The 18,223-nt window shown below is 38.2% G+C and overlaps 1 protein-coding gene across 1 annotated transcript in view; it reads right to left on the bottom strand.

Annotated features, from left to right (window-relative positions):
• Positions 1–16,705, bottom strand: part of mybpc3 (myosin binding protein C3) — a 37,520-nt gene extending 20,815 nt beyond the window's left edge. Inside the window, exons 1-9 of the mRNA XM_030082127.1 lie at positions 16,681–16,705; positions 11,003–11,272; positions 9,210–9,380; positions 8,095–8,172; positions 7,729–7,877; positions 6,957–7,074; positions 6,256–6,304; positions 3,080–3,139; positions 36–199 (exon numbers count right to left, since the gene is read on the bottom strand). Coding sequence (XP_029937987.1) covers positions 36–199; positions 3,080–3,139; positions 6,256–6,304; positions 6,957–7,074; positions 7,729–7,877; positions 8,095–8,172; positions 9,210–9,380; positions 11,003–11,272; positions 16,681–16,705 — 1,084 coding nt within the window. The remainder of the gene's footprint in view (positions 1–35; positions 200–3,079; positions 3,140–6,255; positions 6,305–6,956; positions 7,075–7,728; positions 7,878–8,094; positions 8,173–9,209; positions 9,381–11,002; positions 11,273–16,680) is intronic.
• Positions 16,706–18,223: the final 1,518 nt, after the last annotated feature.

Genomic DNA, 18,223 nt, shown 5'->3' with positions numbered 1-18,223 from the left:
TAACATGTGTGGACAATTATAAATCCTGCACTAACCTTCACTTTTCTTCTCCTCTTTCTTCATCTTCTTCAGTCTCTTGAGCATGCCTCGCAGATCTGTAATGCCATACTGGAAAGCAATCTTCTCATATTCTGAAGCAGGAGCTTTCTGGAGAATATCCCACACATCCACCTCAGGTCCTGCATTCGCCTGCGTGGCTCTGTTACAGGTAATCCAACACAGAGCAAGGACATAAACCACTGGTTTGACAGATGTGATTAGCAGATGTGATTATACCCATCATTTCAGGATAATTCTGTCATTTTTCAACCTTGGCCCTATTTTTCCATCTTTTTGGGTCCAGAAACCTGATAGGACCAAAGATTTTTGGAACTGGTCCATTATTGAGCAAACCTGCAGTTTAATGAAACAGGACATGTATGAACGTTTGATTACGTCTATTAAAAGTGCTAGTTTTGCTACTGACAGGCTTAGATGCTTATTGTATGTGTATGTAATGGCTAACTAACAGCTAATTAATGATTAGTTAATATTGTACATTGTTTACTAAATAATTGCTAATGATATTGTGTACATAATAAAATTTTTTGCTAAGCCCAGTAAATGCCTATTAGGTGAACATGAACATAATATAGGCCTTTGTTATACAGTTGCAACTGTTAAAAATGTTCAGGAAAGTTAATCCCGGAATTACACATTAAATTGCCATTTTTTTATTTTATCTCACTCATCTTTCAGTTCCAACTTCATAAAAGGAGTCAACATAGCATTAATTTATGTTTGAGAGCCCTTGTTGGCCCTCTGCTAAGAAAGAGTCCCGTATTGATTGAATCTTATTTACACATTACACTTTACAAAAAAAAAAAAAAAAAGATTCAAAAGTACTGCACCTGTATCTAAAGAAAACAGCAAATTGGGAGGAAAAAGACTATTAAAAAAATCACTGTTTTTTTAACAGTCAGGATACAACATATAAATGATTGTTTTGCTAAAATGTCAATTAATCAGTTTACTAGAAATATAAAAACTTTCCCAACCATCAATTTGTAGTTAATTCCAGTAATGAGTAAGTATTAAATAATGATTAGTTAACCATTTTGGTAATGCTTACTATGAAGTATTACATTATTTTTTATTCAGTTAAGATGCCAAATTTCTCTCAACAATGCACACACTACAGTTTTCATATGACACCCAGACAACACAACAATATCAGCAGTTTCTTACCGATTTGAGGGTTTTAAAAAACTGCTGCTCATTCAGAGGTTGAACCCAAGCGGCAAGTATGGCAAAACAAACCAGATGGATTAAAAAACACAGCAACAGTCCATAGCACTTCAAAAGCAACACCAATACATACATCATCAGATTAGAAATCTGATTTTTGTAACAAAATAAATGTAGGGGAGAGTGGGGTAAATAGTGCCAATTTTTACTTAAAGTGCCTTTAAAGCGAGGGGATTACAGTAATGCCTCCAACTAAAATATGCACATATAGTTTAGGATGTTGTGCATCCCTGGGAACAATCACTTTGGATCTTATATAAACTGTTTGAGAAATATAGCTTTCGAAAAAAAAAGTGGTTTTGTGGCACAACTTGCCCCGGTGCGGGGTAAATTGTGCCATTAGAGAGAATACACTGGGGTAAATTGTGCCATTGATAATTGAAGCAAAACAGATCATTTTAACCTCACAAATGATAATGCTATATAAAAGCAAAACAAATTCAATACAAAATTATTTATTTAACATTTATTTATTATTTTAACAAGATCACAGGCCACTTTTCTATAACAAGGCCTAGTGCCACATGAACACATACCCAGAACAAAATAAAAATTCCAAAATGAGCACCTGCAAATCATCTTCATCTGAATCTGAATAGTTTTAGTGATCAAAGGTAAGAAGACAATGTACAATAACAATAAAATACAATAAAGTAATATATAGTATATAATCACAAGTTGTTCCACTGGCACAACTTACCCCAAGGCCCTTTGGCACAAATCACCCCAAACCCACTATTTTGAAAAAAATGCATCCTCCAGCTGTTTTGAGCTAACATCATGCTAACTGTATAGACTCATGGTGTAGCTTACTAAAGTACTAAAACCTGTGTGAACTGTTTTCAAAGTTTTCTTTAATTGTTCAAACACAGCAATCAAAAAACCTTGATCATGGAAATTTTACTTTGGAGGGCAAAAAAATGTTTTTTGAACTTAAATGTGCTTTCCTCTCAAGCCATGAGTCTCTCTTCTTTACAGGATGAGTGAAATGGATGCCTCTTCAAAAATATGTGGTCACATGACCAACTTCTTCTATGGTTTTCTAGATAACAGGGGTGGCACTACTTGCCCCTTGGCACAAATTACCCCACTCTCCCCTATTGGTTAATAAAACTGTAATGGAAAGAGTTAGGCCAAACATCAGTTATGTCAACAAACACTAACATTATTCTCTGCTGTTATGACGGGGAGTAAGGAGTGTCGTCACATATCCTGGAGAATGAGGGGCAACAATGTTCTTGTTAAAGGACACGATTCAAGCAAGGGGTTTCAGATGAGTTGGGATGGTGACTTTGCTTGGCAGAATAAAGACTGTGAATGACTCAGGATGGGAGAAAAATAATACAGCAGCACTGTGTTTGTAGAGGATGTATTCACTGTACAGTGTCGCAGTCGTCAAGAAAGGGTCATAAAGAGAAGAGGTGCAATATTGTCGGGTGCAGGATTAATCTAGAATGAGATCAGTGTTATGGTAAAAGTGAGCTATGATAGGCTGACTAGATTTTCAAAAGCCCATATTGTGGGGCAATGGGTTTTGAAAGGATTTAATACTGAATATGTTGAACATGCTTAGAATTATTGATCCTTATTTGATACTGGCAGTGAGGTGGAAAAATTCAGGGGAAAAGAGGTTTCTGCAGACAAAAATGCAGATGTTGCTTACTCTCTGAAGAGGCATGTCGAGATGCAGGGAGAGGGAGAGAGATTATGATCAGTAAGAGAAGGGTTATTTTTTTAAATTTTCATTTCCTCAAACTCTACAGTGTACAGTAACTATTTTGTAACTACTCACCTCTTCTTTAACAAGGTGCTGAAGTCCAGTTCTCCTGAGTCCTCATTTCCATCTGTGCTACTGTAGAAAAATGAGCCAGCAGCATCAAAGCATCAGCAGCACAGCAAGATGCGATTTTTCATGCACCTTTCATCACTGAGTGCATCAACATCACAATTGTCAGTGGAAAAGAAGTGTTATTTTTTATAGGTATTTGTTTGGCATAATATTATTAGATATTCATGGGCATTTACAACATTACAGTATCAAATATAAATGTATGTAGTGACTTTCTTGTCTGTTGTAGTTCTTCAATTCAAGGAGAGCAAGAATAAAAAAGATCCAAAACAAATTTTCAAAGGCATGATTTAGACTAATATAAAAACAGACAATCATTTACACTAGATAGAAACAACCAGTTTGTATATATAAATATCAAAAGACTGAAAGATGAAGTGGGAGCTAAATGGACAAAAGAAATGCATGTGCAGACAGACATATATTTTTTTGATATATGTATGTGTGATATGTGATGAGATAGTTGTTGCCATGTACAAGCCATGAGCAACAACAATACTTCAAACAGAAACAAAGGCAAACACTCTGATGGCAGAAACCACCTGGTCTCAATCCTGGTGTGGAATCTCTGCTCTACTGTGATCAATAGGATGAAAGATGTAAGCAAGGACATAGATTTAGCTGTGTGATAGTGTCCTGCCTCTGATCTCACAGCAGGATTAGACAGTGAGTCTCTGGTTTATGTGGTAAAGTTACAGCACAGTGTAGCTGCACTTCCTCCATGTGGCAGCACTATGCGGGGGCTCGACCACTGAAAAGCCTGTGTGTCTTAACACATCCTGCACTTTCAGCACAATCAAACAAGGGCCAAAGCTCACTCTGCCGGGTAGCTGTTTGTGCAGCTGGCTCTGCTGTTTTGATTGAGACCCAGTAGCAGATCAGAGAGAGGTGACAGTTGATCTTAAACGAGAGCATGTCATTAAATAGTTCATTAAACTGGATTGAAGTAGACAATCTCCAAATATACTGATTTGCTTCAGTCAAAGGTTAACCCAATGACAGCTACTGTAGTCACCTACAACATCCAGACAAAAAAAAAAAAGTATTGAGGAATCTGTGTTGCTTAGAAAAATCTAAATCTTTCCCCCTCTCTTGGTCTTGCTTCTGTGGTCGTTCTCTCAAAACCCAGCAGACAGAGGAGGCTGCATCATCCAAACACTTGTTCTGTTTGAGTCAAAAGAAGAGATGAAGCAGGTTGTAGGAGAGAGAGACGGTCTCTGATCCCGGTCCTGACTTCTCTTTGCTTTTCCAATCAGTTCCCAGTGTTTGAATATGAGCCTCCATTGTTGCAACAAACCCCCACTACCTTATTGATGGTCCACTTCTCTTCTTAGCAGCTTCACTCCTAATAAGTTTGCATTTCCACAGTTATTCCTTCGACACAACATAGTAACGCTCCAGTGTTGTGCAATTAAGCAGCTAACTTTATCACTTCCTTATTATATCTGCTAATTAAATGTTCTCATCTTCCAGTAAGATTAATGTCTAAACAGATTGCTGCAAATTAGAGCCTTAAATGTTTAGTAAGATGGCAGGCTAACAAACTAATGGTAGCAATATTAATACCTAATATATGCAAAAAAAAAAAAAAAAAAAAAAAAAAAAAAAAACCTAGCTTACTTCACTAATTAGCAACTGAACTTCAGCCATGGAGGGGGGATGAAATAATCTCAGACCCAGAAGACACATTATTGTAGACTACTGCTCTATACAGTCACTAGTGGAAAAAACACTTGAACCTCTAACTGGTTTTAGATATTTAAAGAACCAATTAGTGGTTCCTTGTAGCACCTGCCACTTCCATGAAGAACAAAATACTTTTTCAGCAGCTTTGGCAGTAACTTTCCTCATTTGGAAGTGAAGAGGTCTAAGCAACTACCTGTCCAACAAATTTGACATATTATGACCTAGCTATAGTCTGTATTTAAACTTGCACATTTGAATCCTCACCATACTGTCATACATGATACAAAATAGCAGGCAAAGCAGAATGAAGGCCGCTGCTCGGTAAGTTGAATATTGTTTAAAGACAACTGGAACATAAATTCATTCATGTTCAGAAACAGATATTTTACTTCAGTAGATTACTTAGTGCAATAAATTGCAGCACTCACTCAGCTTGTATGAGGAGCTGTCCAGTTAAATTATCCTAGGTTGCCTATCATCCTTAAAAAGAACCATTATATCAATAATTTTGTATAAGCAGGTGTGTATTCTCTATTTATTAGTAAAATTAAAGACTTATTGAGGGTTAAATGATCAAATAAACTGATGATACTCAGATGACATTACACCCTTATAGGTTCATAATTGATAATCACTTACAAATAACATATTATCTTGTAGATGAACAATTACGAGTCTGTAATTTAAAGATTCTATCTGTTTTATTAATTTTATAATTAATTTATCTGTTTTTTTTTGTTTTGTTTTGTTTTTTTTAGTATTTTCTATAGTTAGATATTTAAAAAATAGCACACAACAATTTTGTCAGCTATTACGTCAAGCTTTGATGTTCATTATCTCAGATCTCCACCTAGTTTACAATTTGATAAAATTCAAGCTCACAAAATAGTGCAGGGCCTTGAATTGAACCTTTAGGAACTCCCTTTGGGAAAACACAAATGAGGGCCTTTAAAAAATATACATTGTTTTCTGTAGCCAAGATAATTTTAAAACCTATTTGGGGCAGAGTAATTAAAACACTCTTTGTAACGTCTATAACAATAAATTGTACCACTGCTACCACATCAAAGATGGTAGTAAGAAAAGACCTACCATTTATAATAGAAATATTAGTTAGTCAGAAGTTGTTCAAGGATTCTGGTATGTGAGTTGAAAAGAATAGTTTAGACCACTTGTGAAATGGGAACATCAAGTTCCTCTTTCATATCTGTGGGAAAGTATTGATATGAATCAACAATCAGATCCTCAAAGAGCACCTACTGTGGCAATTCTTTATTTATTTTTTATTTTATTCTTTCTTTTTTTTTTTTTACTAAATACAACAATTCTTGATATTCTCCCTTTCCTCTGGCATCATGTTGCAGTACACCAGCTGTATCACTAAAATTAAAGTATTTACACATTATATAGCCTGTAAATTGTATGTAACTTACGTGCGCCTAAAAGCTGTCCTTATGTCGAAACCTTCAACAGCACAAGCCTCTGGAATGCAATACAGAAAACAGACGCTGTAATAAGAGACTATAAAAAGTTAATCATTAACCACTAAATTTGTGATAACGTATTTCACCAATTAATCGCCCTGGCATTTAATAAGCAAAATCAACTTGGACCCCAGGCGTTTAAAAGAACCAGGCGGCTATTCGCTGCAGGCCTTTATTTATTTTTGCACAGACCTGCACCAGGCCATTACTGTGATGACAGTTACTGTCCAACATATTTACAGTAGGTCGATTTAAGATTACGGTACACCCTTTTTTCTAACGTTAGCTAGCTCTCTTATTTTGACATAAAACGGATGTGCCGTACAGGTATTGTGCGGCTAACTGTTTACTTCTGCAATAATAAGGTGAATAGTTTTATTTTGGTTTTACCTCAATATAATGCAAATAATCGCCCCGGTCATTATTCGAGTGGGCGTTTAATACGCAAAATGGGTGCAGACCCCAGGCATTTAAAAGAACCAGGCGGCTATTTGCGGCCCGGCGATTAATTGGGGAAATACGGTATATTGCAAAAAGAGCTACAGATTCAGAAACATATTGGTGAGATTGTAAACAATAATAATAAAATCCATGAACAAAATAAGGAATGAGCAAACAAAACAAAGTATTCCAGAAATAGGTGCACCCACCATGTACCGCCAAGTCAAAATTACAGCTGTCAAACTTGTCCCGAGATGAAACCTCACACCTGTAAGCTCCAGCAAAGTTAGCCTTAGCAGCGATGATATGCATCTCAAAGGTGTAGACCTGCAACCACATGTTGCATGAGGAGATAAAGGAGAGAAAACATGATCTTTGTGATGTAGTGATGATCAGCCATTTTTGAATTTCTTGACTTGAAAAAGCCGAATGCCTCAGATGTAACAGTATTAATCAGTTTATCTCTACTGTTTGAAAAAGAATAGTAATAACACAGCATCTTGACACTTTTTAGTACTATCCCTCCTTGTTTTTGCATGGACAAACCATGACAAGGTTGCCTGATTATCACCTTAGGGTCAAAGTGTTGTATTCAGTTCTGAGAGTGGAGCTCTAATCCAAAGCTGTGAGACCTTTGTGAGCCATCTTTACTCTTATCATGATCCTAGACTGACAAACGCAGCCCATGGCATGCTGCGATCAAGTGTTCCTTGCTCTCTTAGTGCATCTGTCTCTGCCATCCTTTGTCATGCTTTCCAGTTCTATAATTTATTAGGGCTTTTTTTGTTGTTGTTTTGTCTGTAGCTAAATATGGTTCTCCTGCCTTTGTAAGGTCTCCTTATTCACAAGACGTTTTTTTCTCAACATTGCTTTCCATGCAGTGTAACAACTGCTGAACAACCATTTTTATAATCCCCGTTCTGAAGGAATATCACATTGCAAAATACTGTGTTTCAGTTTTATTTTGTGTAACAGGCTTACTTTACTGTTGCGGTCATAGAGTTCCTTTAGCTGCAGGTGTTTTCCAGACTTGCTAGCTAGGTCCATCCACTTCCCTTTGAACCATTTGATGGTGGGTTTCTTTAGCAATGTTGCAGAATTCACTTTAGCAACAAATGTGATGTTTTCACCTGCAAAAAATGAGACATCGCCGTTGCAACACATTATCAATTATATCCTAATATCCGGCATCGTTTTGATTTGTATTTTTTAATTGTTCTGTAAAGACTTTTTAAAATCTCTTTGCACAGATCATTGATTGCATCTCACTAAGTTTACATATTTGTTTTTATCATAATTTATCTTATATCTAACAGGTTGTTTATTCAGTGTTTTGGAGCTACTCACCCACTGTGACTTCTCCACTTTGGGGTTTCTCTGTGAAGAGGCCAGTGAGGTCCTGTCTGGTGTCTGGAAGCTGTCCATCTGGAAAGGCAGCAAGTTGATAATAGAAGCTGATACAGAGGAGTTTGAAAGTCAAAAGCATGTTAGAAAGCATATAAGGAAAGCTACCTTCATTCAGACCTACAGTGCGACACAGTGCACAGACTCGTTAACCCGCAGTACGGCATGTCATGACCTTGGATGTACTGTGAAAGCCTCTGTCTGCATTCAGAGAAGTTTTTAAATGCACTCAACAACAAAGTTTTAATATTATTCAAAGGTGCTTTGAGTGCAGAGTTTCAAAAGCCTGGGAAGATTGAAAATGGCACTTTTGAACATGGCAGAATTGCATACAGTACCTGTTTTGTTCAGAATAATACTGCTTCATCACACAGCACTGTGCAATAATGTCATATCATATATATTTGATTTATTTTTAAAATTTATGGCAGTAATTATTTTGCTATATTTATTGAGGATTTATAGTGAATCAGGATCACTGTATGACTGAACTGACCATGTAGCACATTTTTTGTTTGCTTTAAAGTACTGAAGCAGAATGATTCAAATTATTTCATGAAACAGAATAAAATGAAAACATGATAAACTTGTAAGCTTATATATTTGATTGATAAAATATCTGCCACTGGAATGCGGACACCTTTTAAACTGATGTGGAGCAGAGGTGACAGCGGTGGACTACATAACGATTAATTCAATGTTATAGTAGTGATTCATTATAAAATGCATTAAATTAACTTAACAGTGTCTGAACTGAAGGATCTTCACTGTGTTGGGTTTTTTCTTACTTGTCAACAAACTAAGGAAAGTTATTCTTTGGATTTCATGTTTTGTTTTGTAATGTGGGTGTTGCAAAAGCCACTTGACTCAGTGACTTAACATTTCTTCTCACATGCAAGTGACTCATTTGGAAACTTTTAGTCCTAAATTTATGTGGGGTTTCCAGCGATGGAAGATTTATGAAATCTGATTTTTACACTCTTAAGAAAAAAAAAAAACAAAAAAGCACATGAATGAACAAATAAACAAATGAAGGAGTGATTAGTGGTCAGACCCACCCTCAGCTGGAGGAGCAGTCTGCGCTGGGGCAGCGGTCTCCTCTGCTGGGGGTGTGGGCTCCGCTGCAGGCGGGGCGGGGTCCTGCTCCTTGGGTACAGCTGGCTCCCCTGTTCCCTCAGCAGGGGCCTCAGCTGGAGCTGGTGTGTCTTTCACTGCCACTTTCGGGGGTGCTTCATTACCAAAACCATGGAGACAGCAAGGCACAAATGACAGACATGTTATGGTGAGGATGTATCCACACACTGCCAGAAACGTAGCTCTTACTGTCCCTCTTAATAAGCCATCAACAGCCTATGCCTTAAAAATTAGGACAAATCTGTTGATGGGATGAGATCATTTAATTTGCATTTACTTTTAGCATCACTGGCACTTGATTTAAAAAAAAAAAAAAAAAAAAATCTTCCAACAAGTTGATTTGCTCAGGTAGACAATGGAACTATCTCACCCATTTGCAGTTTCCTTTTGCTTTTAAAGGAATACTCTGAGACTGAGACAAGATGTCCAATTCTGTCATGTGTATTTGAAATGCACACCTTGGAATTAAAGAAATACATAAAAAAGAGTTGTTTTAGGAGAAATTAATTTGTGCCTAATCTATCTATACCTTCAGTGGTGCACAGATCACTGAGATAGACGTAAGGATAAAATGTGTTGAGTGGTATCAGCTTCACCATCTACCTTCTCCTGAAATGGCTGAAAAAAGACTAAAAAAGATGTGTATTTCAAATATACACAAGAGAGTGTATAAATACGACAGCTTCAAAGATGGTGTAAGGTTTATTTTTTTCACTTTGACTGAGATAGGCTAATGACTCCCATAGACTTCAAGTCTTTATGCTAAGCTAACATCAATTGCTAACCACAGGAAGTGAGCCACTGGACATACAGAGGTGAAAATGCTATCAAACATCTTGTCTCAGTCTGGGTACGTGGGAAAAGGGGATTTTGCCCAAAAAGCTGTTATATTCCTTTAACAAATATAACACTTAAGGACTTAATAGCTGACTTACTGTTGGTGCGCTGTAAAGATGGATGTTTTTGTATTGTACCACGACTAACAGAACATACAAACCATGTGACCCATTTGTCTGTTTTGTCAAAGCCAAATATCCCTTGGCCAGCTTTCAAAACATTTATCATGCAAATGTTTCTGTCTTATCATCTTTAAATGGCCCACCAATTTTCCATGTGTTATCAGCTGCCTCTCATGCCTGTCCTGAGCCCCAGTCAAGTGGTGGTTACTCATGAGGAAATAATCTGCTGGTGTGAGGGTCAAGGTCACCTTACAGACAGAGCAGCGGAGGTTACAACATGAGCCGCAGACAGTTGTGGGCAGTCTCTAGCCACTTGCTACTCACCAGGCCCATCTGTCTCCTGCCATTCTGCCTCTCCTTTGTTTCCACCTCATCAAATTTAAAAACACACAACCGCACCAGGTCACTCTAACAGATTAACAGCACACGTGTTGCCCTATGACAAACTAGGGACACAGTCATTGTGACATTCAGAGCTCTGTGGATATTGTTAACGACAACGTGCTTGATAAAATCATTATTTCAGTGATCGCCCGTACACAAATGTGCAGACTGTGCTCACAAAGACAGATCACACGAAGCAGTATCAGAGAGATGGTACAGTCTTGAGTGCTCAGTGCAGTGCAGAGGTGAGCTCAGACCCAGAAACATCAAATGCAGTGATTTTCTACCCTGAGCGCTTTGTGCTGTGTTTGGGCTCCACACAGGTGAGTGAGTGCAGACCTCAGACTCACAGCTGCAGCATCAAAGCCTCCCACCTTGCTTTGCTATGACCTTCAGCTCAAACTTGACCTTTGACCCGCCAGCAATCACCGCATACACATTGGCATCCTCCATGGTGACGGCTTTTATGGTGAGGGAGTGTTTGTTTCCTTGGGCTGTGACCTCGTACTTGTTGCCACTGACAATATCCTTCGTGTTGCACTGCCATTTTACTTTAGCATCGGGCTTCTCTGTCTCTGCTTCAAAGACCACAGAGGACCCCTCCTCTGCCTCCCGGGTTTTCGGCTTCTTGGCAAATGCTGAAACTAAAGTGGGAGGGATGATTCAAAATAAAAATGACATCCTTTGAAATGTCAGTTTGATTTGTATTTATTTAGCTGTTTGAGGAACGATTGTATGATCCTCTGGAGATCTGGAAAATATTTGAGTTGATGAGTTTTAAGTGATGAAGATTTTGCCATTTTGTAGAGATTCTGATGATGACTCTGACATGATTCAAATATTATATAAATATAATCAATTCAAATAATAGGAGCTAACTGCAGGCAAACTGTTTATCTTGCAAATGTTTCGGGAAGTGAAAGACAGAGAGGGAGAGAGAGAGAGAGAGAGAGAGAGAGAGAGAGAGAGAGAGAGAGTCACATTTCAGGCTCTAGTGCTGTTTGAAGTAATGCTTGAAGTAATACTTCAAACATGTTGTTATGGACAACACAAGAGCACATATTCAGAAAGAGCCATCAATTTTCAAAAGCCTACCCAAGGCTTTAATGCCAGCCATTGACAAATAATTCCTACTGCCCATATCAAGCCTGATCATTTGCTTTTCTATATTTGTTTTTACAGTCTATGTCTTATTCTAACAGTGCAGTGATCATTGCTTGAGAATTTAGGAGCTTAGCTTGTACTTCTTTACATTCATTTTATGACCCAGCTTACCCTGAACCAGCTCCTGCTTTAATACATACCTACATATTGTACATGATGGCCTTTGTGTTATATTTCACAGAATTTTTTTTTTAGTTTTCACTTCTTTTTCTTTTTCTCATCAAGCCCTTTGACACTGTAACCGTGATTAAGAGCTGTACAAATAAACTGGACTGCATCTACTGAGAAGTGTATGAACAATATCTGTATGAGCCTTTGAAACAACTTACCCAAAAAGGTAAATAAGTAAGTAAAGTTTTATTTATATAGCACTTTTTAAAACACACAGTAAGAAAGTGCTTCACACACATGGAAAGAGATATTCATATATGTATACATACATATTCAGACACACACACACACAAACATACGTATATAAATACATACAGACACACTCATATACATACATACTAAAAGCACACACAGAGAAGACACAGACACTCAATCCAAAGATCTTCAATTGAGAACTATGGAAAAACAAGAGTCCTAAGAAGCTGCTTGAGACGGCGCGATCACCTTTTGTTTTGTAGTTCGAGTGAGGGATGGATAAGAGGCCGAGATTTGATGATCAGAGTGGTCAGAAGTGGTGTGAGGAATAAAGAGGTCAGCGATATAACTGGGGGCTAAGATCATGTAGTGCTTTATATTTAATAAATAGAATCTTATAGTTTATCCTAAATTTTATGGAGAGCCAACAGAGGGAAGCAAGAGCATGGGTGATGTGAGACCTAGTTAATAATCTTGCAGCGGCGTCCTGAACCAACTGTAAATGATTTAAAGCAGCTTGACTGAGGCATGTGTAGGGGGAATTACAACAGTCTAGACATGAGAAAATGAAAGTGTGAATTAGAAGTTCGAGGTCACAGGAAGACAAGTTATTTCTTGTTTTTGCAATGTTTTTTTGTTGCAGAAAACAGAACTGGGTGAGTTGTGATACATGGAGCTAAAAAGACATATAGTGGTCAAAGATGATATCAAGATTCTTCGTGGTAGATTTAAAATTTGAGTTTAGGCAGAGCCGGCACCGCCAACCCCAACACCTAACCTTGACCTCTTCCTGACCTTAATCATAATGACAAACCTTTCCCTAACCTTAACCTTTTCCCAACCTTAACCAAGTATTTTTAGTGGCTGGCTCAGGAAACACTCCTGCTGGTCATATTTGGAGGGTTGGAGCAAACAACCAACATGCTCAAAAGGACCAGAGGACGTGTTGGTTCAGGTCTATTATTCTTAAATTATCTGCTAACTTGAAGTTGTTGTTTTCATTCTGGCTCCATGTAAAATATCTTTCACTATTTGCTGTGTATTGTTATGTTGATTGTTCTTAGTTTTACAGTTTAACTTAAGTTTATTCCATGGTGAAACTTTTCATTTTGCTGCCTGGAAAGCATGCACTTTGTAAAATCCCTGTAGAGACAAAAGTATTAATATCAAAATGTCACCTGCATCACTTAAGTTGTTATTACCTTCTGATCAGGTGGTGGATGAAACCATATATTGTACATGTTTTATTACATAAATTTTGGGTATTCAAACTGTATGTGAAACTAAACTTGGCTCCCTGGGAGAAGAGTTACTGTAACTCAATGAGACCCTCCCTGGTTAAATAAAAGTTAAATAAAATAAAATAAAATAACTGGATGAAAGCCCAGAGTAGTTATAAATGTATAAATGCACCAAAGATGCATTGAGGGTCCAACTGCCAGACAATCTGAGATGACCACACACACATCAGTAGCAAATTGTAAAATCTGACTGTGTCTTCTGTCCACATAGAACTCCAACAAAGTAGAAAGACATGTTTATTCATGGATTCAGTTTTTGTAACTTAATACCATCAAGGGCTACTGAAACTCGTAACTTAGAAATGAACAGCATTTACAGCTGAGAAACAAACAACACAAGGTGTCTGCTGTCTCTCTGGCAAACTATTAATAGTAGGCTACATCTTACACACAACTATGTAAAACTGCTTTCTCCTCAGCTGTTGCCCAAGTAAAACCTGTTGTCTTCCTCTGTTTTGGAAAGTAATGTACAGTAAGTGCACTTTACAATGCAGTTCCCAACCACTTTGTTTACTGAAGTGACAACTCTGGCATCAAACATACATGCCGTACGTGGATGCAGTTATGTAATGTAAGCAGGCTAAGAATTATGCTAAATCATATTTAGGCACAATTCAACTACAAGACACGTGGTAATGCCAAGCATGTCAGGGCCTTTAGTTCACAAGAGTCCAGCTCCAGCATTACAAAACCAAATGACCTGAAAGATCAGTATGTGATGTTCTGGGGAATGGCTTGTGGCGCTGACCCAGAGCCTCACACCTGAAATGTTTTTATACTTTGTGCAACCCAGCAACACCAAAGACAAATTTCCAGAAATGGATCATAACTATCTATCTATCTATTTTTATTTTATTTTATTTTTGCACATATAAAACAAAGCAGCAGAAACACAACAACAACATAAAAGAGGGAAGATGTGCAGGTGAGATTAAAAAAAAAAAAAATAATAAACTTAGAGGCTTATAGAAGAAATCTCACCCCAATAAGAGTTATAAACAATAACAAAAGTATGTAAACCATGTAAACCACAAAAGTGAACAAACAGAGAAACATAAAAATAGAAAGTAAACATACTGTAGAGTAAGCAACATAAATCAAACAAATCATATCTATCTATCTATCTATCTATCTATCTATCTATCTATCTATCTATCTATCTATCTATCTATCTATCTATCTATCTATGTTTCTATCTATGTTTCTATCTAAAACAAAGAAGCACTGTGCCTTGTGATGCAGGATGACCCTGGGAATTTAAAAATAGCATGCATATGTACACCACCAATAAATGAGCACGGCAGGCTTCAGATGCAACAGGGGCACAGGTATCATTCTGGAGGGATTAGTTGGGCTCTATCTATATCGTGACTATGGAGGCACAGAGACAATGATATGCCTTCAGTCTGTCTGCAGGCTGTGTTCCCTGCCGTTTGTCCCCTCTCCCTCTAACACTGATTATATCTGCTTTGTTTCTGTTCCCATCGTTATTACCCCTGATTTAAAGCAAAAATGACTTTTCTCATAATTAAAATCCTTCTTACTGTTCCAACTAATATAGAATGCATTGTAAGTACAAAAAAAAGACTGTATGTAAGTAATTTTATATTGATAAATTGCCTCATTACACTGTTAATATCTGACTTACACTGATGCTTATTGTTATTAGAACAGATTTTAAGAATGTAGTTATTACTGGCCATGTTAGTTCTGACCAACAGAGCAGACCCTGTAACCCTTTGACCTACAACACAGTCTGGGATCTTATATTCTACTGAAAAAAAAAAAAAAAGAAGAGAAATGTCAAAGACAAAGAAGCATCCTGTTAATATCAAGGTACTGATGATAATCTCTTTCGGGCTCAAGCACATCATAACTGTTATTGTTTAACAAATCCTGAATGCTAAAGGTCTTAGCACACACAAGTTGACTATTTGGGCTGCACTGTGTCATCCGATATGCTGAGCCTCTCACTCGACAAACGGTAATGCATTCGCACTGAGGAAAAATATCTGTGGAAAGTCATTTGTCAAGTTGGAATCCTGTCGGGCATTTTTGGATCAGTGGTGCAAAATGAGTGACGTCTGCTTTGTGAACGCAGTGATGCTGGAAATGTAGCAGTGTCGGTTTCATCTTGGATGATGTCGGTCACCTAGAACTTGAGTAGTGCGTCTGAGGTCCTGACTTGATTTATAGGTTAGCTCCTCTTTTTATCACAGAGCCAATGGGGCTTAGATTAACTGTAACACTGCTTTATTGGCATCACCGTAAAGCACTTGGAACTTCATTGGGATAATTACATAGTGCTGTGATTTTGACTGTCACTACAGAGGCCATATTTTATGGTGAGCATAGCTATGGTGGTGACTACGTTGCCAAACTGGCTCATTAAAATAAGTTATAAAGTATGTTTGAGGTATCACTAGTGGCAATGTGATGGGGTTACAGATTATGGCTAACAAGGCAGAGGTTACTGTACTGGGTCTGATCTAAAAAAAAAAAAAAGAAAGAAAGAAAGAAAAAAAATCTTGATATCTCTAAGGAAATTTGGAAAAAAATAACCCACAAGATAAATTGATGCTTTTCATATACCATTGCACACAAATTGCTCTATACTGCAAAACAGAACATTTAAATTTTTATCAATTCCAGAATGACAGGTATACCCTCTCAGGGTTGTCAAACACTTGGGTCACATGACTAAACAGCACCCATGGCATACCGTTGCATTTTGTGTCATGTAAAAGGCATGTTGTGAACATGTAATAATATGGCACTGGTCATCATATAAGGTCTGAGCTATGCTGTTTTTGTAATTTTCCATCATTCTGGTGAAATCTATACAAAAAATGTGCCTTGGAATCTATCCAAGACACATTTTTTTCATACATATGGTGATGTGGATTGCATTGTCTGGTCATTTTCCTATTACAACAGAAATTACATAAAGGCAAGAACAAGTATAGTATACACAGCTGCAGTATATAATTATTATTATTATACAGATATTTAGGGTATTTAATGACAGGTCATACAGTATGAAGGCTGATGGGTTGCAATGCTGAAGACAATAAACAATGTCATGAAGTTGGAAGAGTTGAGTATACTCACAAATATGAAGAGTTTGGGTTTTTAGAAAAAGCAAGGAGTTCTGTGTTATAACTAAGGGAAACAACACTGGAAAATTAAAAAACCAGCAGAATGTGATCAAGTACACTTACCTGCTTTTTTAGCTGGCTCTGGCATCCTGAGCTATCTGTTCCCCTCCACAGTGTGTGTCACGGTTCCTACAGAATCCTGTCTACCTCACCCCTTTGCTTTAATAGTGGGGGTCCCGAATAGCCTCCCCTCCTTTCATAAACCAACCCACCTCTCCTGTCATTCTGTCCAGGCCCAATACCATGTCCAAACAACAATGACATACACCCCTCCCCTCTCCCCTTCTGCCCCCCACCCCACCTCATCCCATCCAAGCAGCAACACCCTCGACATGTCTGACCCCAGGCAGGCCATATTTCAACCATCCTTTCCTCCAACACCTCAGCTGAATGACAGGCCTTGAGAGGGAGGGCATGATGGAAGGCAAGGGTTAAATTTAGATCCTGAATCCACATAAGTCTGTTTGCTCTCCCCAGATCTGTGCCGCAGCCTGTCACCCAGCCCTGAAAAAAAGGAATGAAGAAGTGACCCAAGGTGGTTTAGAGAAAGTAGCCAGACTATTCCTTTTATCTGATGGCAGAGAAGGGAGTGCCTTTCCCCTGGTGGACCAAGGCCTTCCGGGAATCTTTCCACAACTGTGCACCTATTAGGCCTGTACTTTAGCTTTTCACCTTCCATCTCATTGGTCGGTATTTCACCCAACTAAGGAACATCTAGACACTATTGCAGGCTCACATTTGGTAATATGACAACATGTGTGGTAAGCTGGTTATTTTCACGATAACATCACCCAAACAGTGTACCAAGAAGTGTCCTGTTGCCGGTTTGCATGTAATAATGCAATACTGATGGCAATACTGATGTGTTGCAGCTTTACTCCAAGATGTGGATGGATGATTCAGGATGTGATACCCTGATTAAAGGTGCTATATGTGTCATGGTCATGTGGTTTTTGGACATTTTGTAAAATATGTGGTGTATGTTCTGTGTTTCCCCTGTAGACTCTGTGGACTTCTAGAAGCTTGAGTTCTGTCCCTCCTCAGCGTGTCCCTCTCTCACTGGACCCAGCCCTGCTTGTTTGCTCCTCCACTCTTGCCCTGAGTTTGGTCTCATTAGTCCTACCCTGCTCCCAGTGTTCTCTCAGCAAATCAGTTCCCCTCATGTTGTCCAGTCTCGTCACTGGTGTCGAGTTAATCAGTTCAGTTAATGTTGAAGTCATGCTTTCAGTTCAGTTTTTTGTCTGGTCCTCTGCTTGTCATGCCTGTGCTCCACAACGTCTCTAGCATTTGTTGGTAAATCCATGTATTATTCACTGGAACCTACCTCTGTTCCTGCATTTGAGTCCATTTGTCTGCCTTCAAGTCAAGACAAGACCCTTTTATTGCATTTCCACTATTCTCACTGCAATGTTTCAGTTTCATGTCAGCTTACGTTGTACAGTCAGAGTTATCAAGGGCCGTTATCAGCTTCAGTGCTTTTTCTGGCTCTTCACAACAAATACAAGCAGTTTGATGCCAGGAAGCATGAGGGTTACAAGTCGCAACATCCTGTTTTTGACAGGAAGTAGCGGGGGTTTATGGTAAATGTGGTGTTAAGTTTGAGAAA

This window comes from Myripristis murdjan, chromosome 3, assembly GCF_902150065.1.
Source record: "Myripristis murdjan chromosome 3, fMyrMur1.1, whole genome shotgun sequence".
NCBI lineage: Eukaryota > Metazoa > Chordata > Actinopteri > Holocentriformes > Holocentridae > Myripristis > Myripristis murdjan.
The sequence above is the reverse complement of the archived record's forward strand: the minus strand, read 5'-3'. Positions and strand labels throughout refer to the sequence as shown.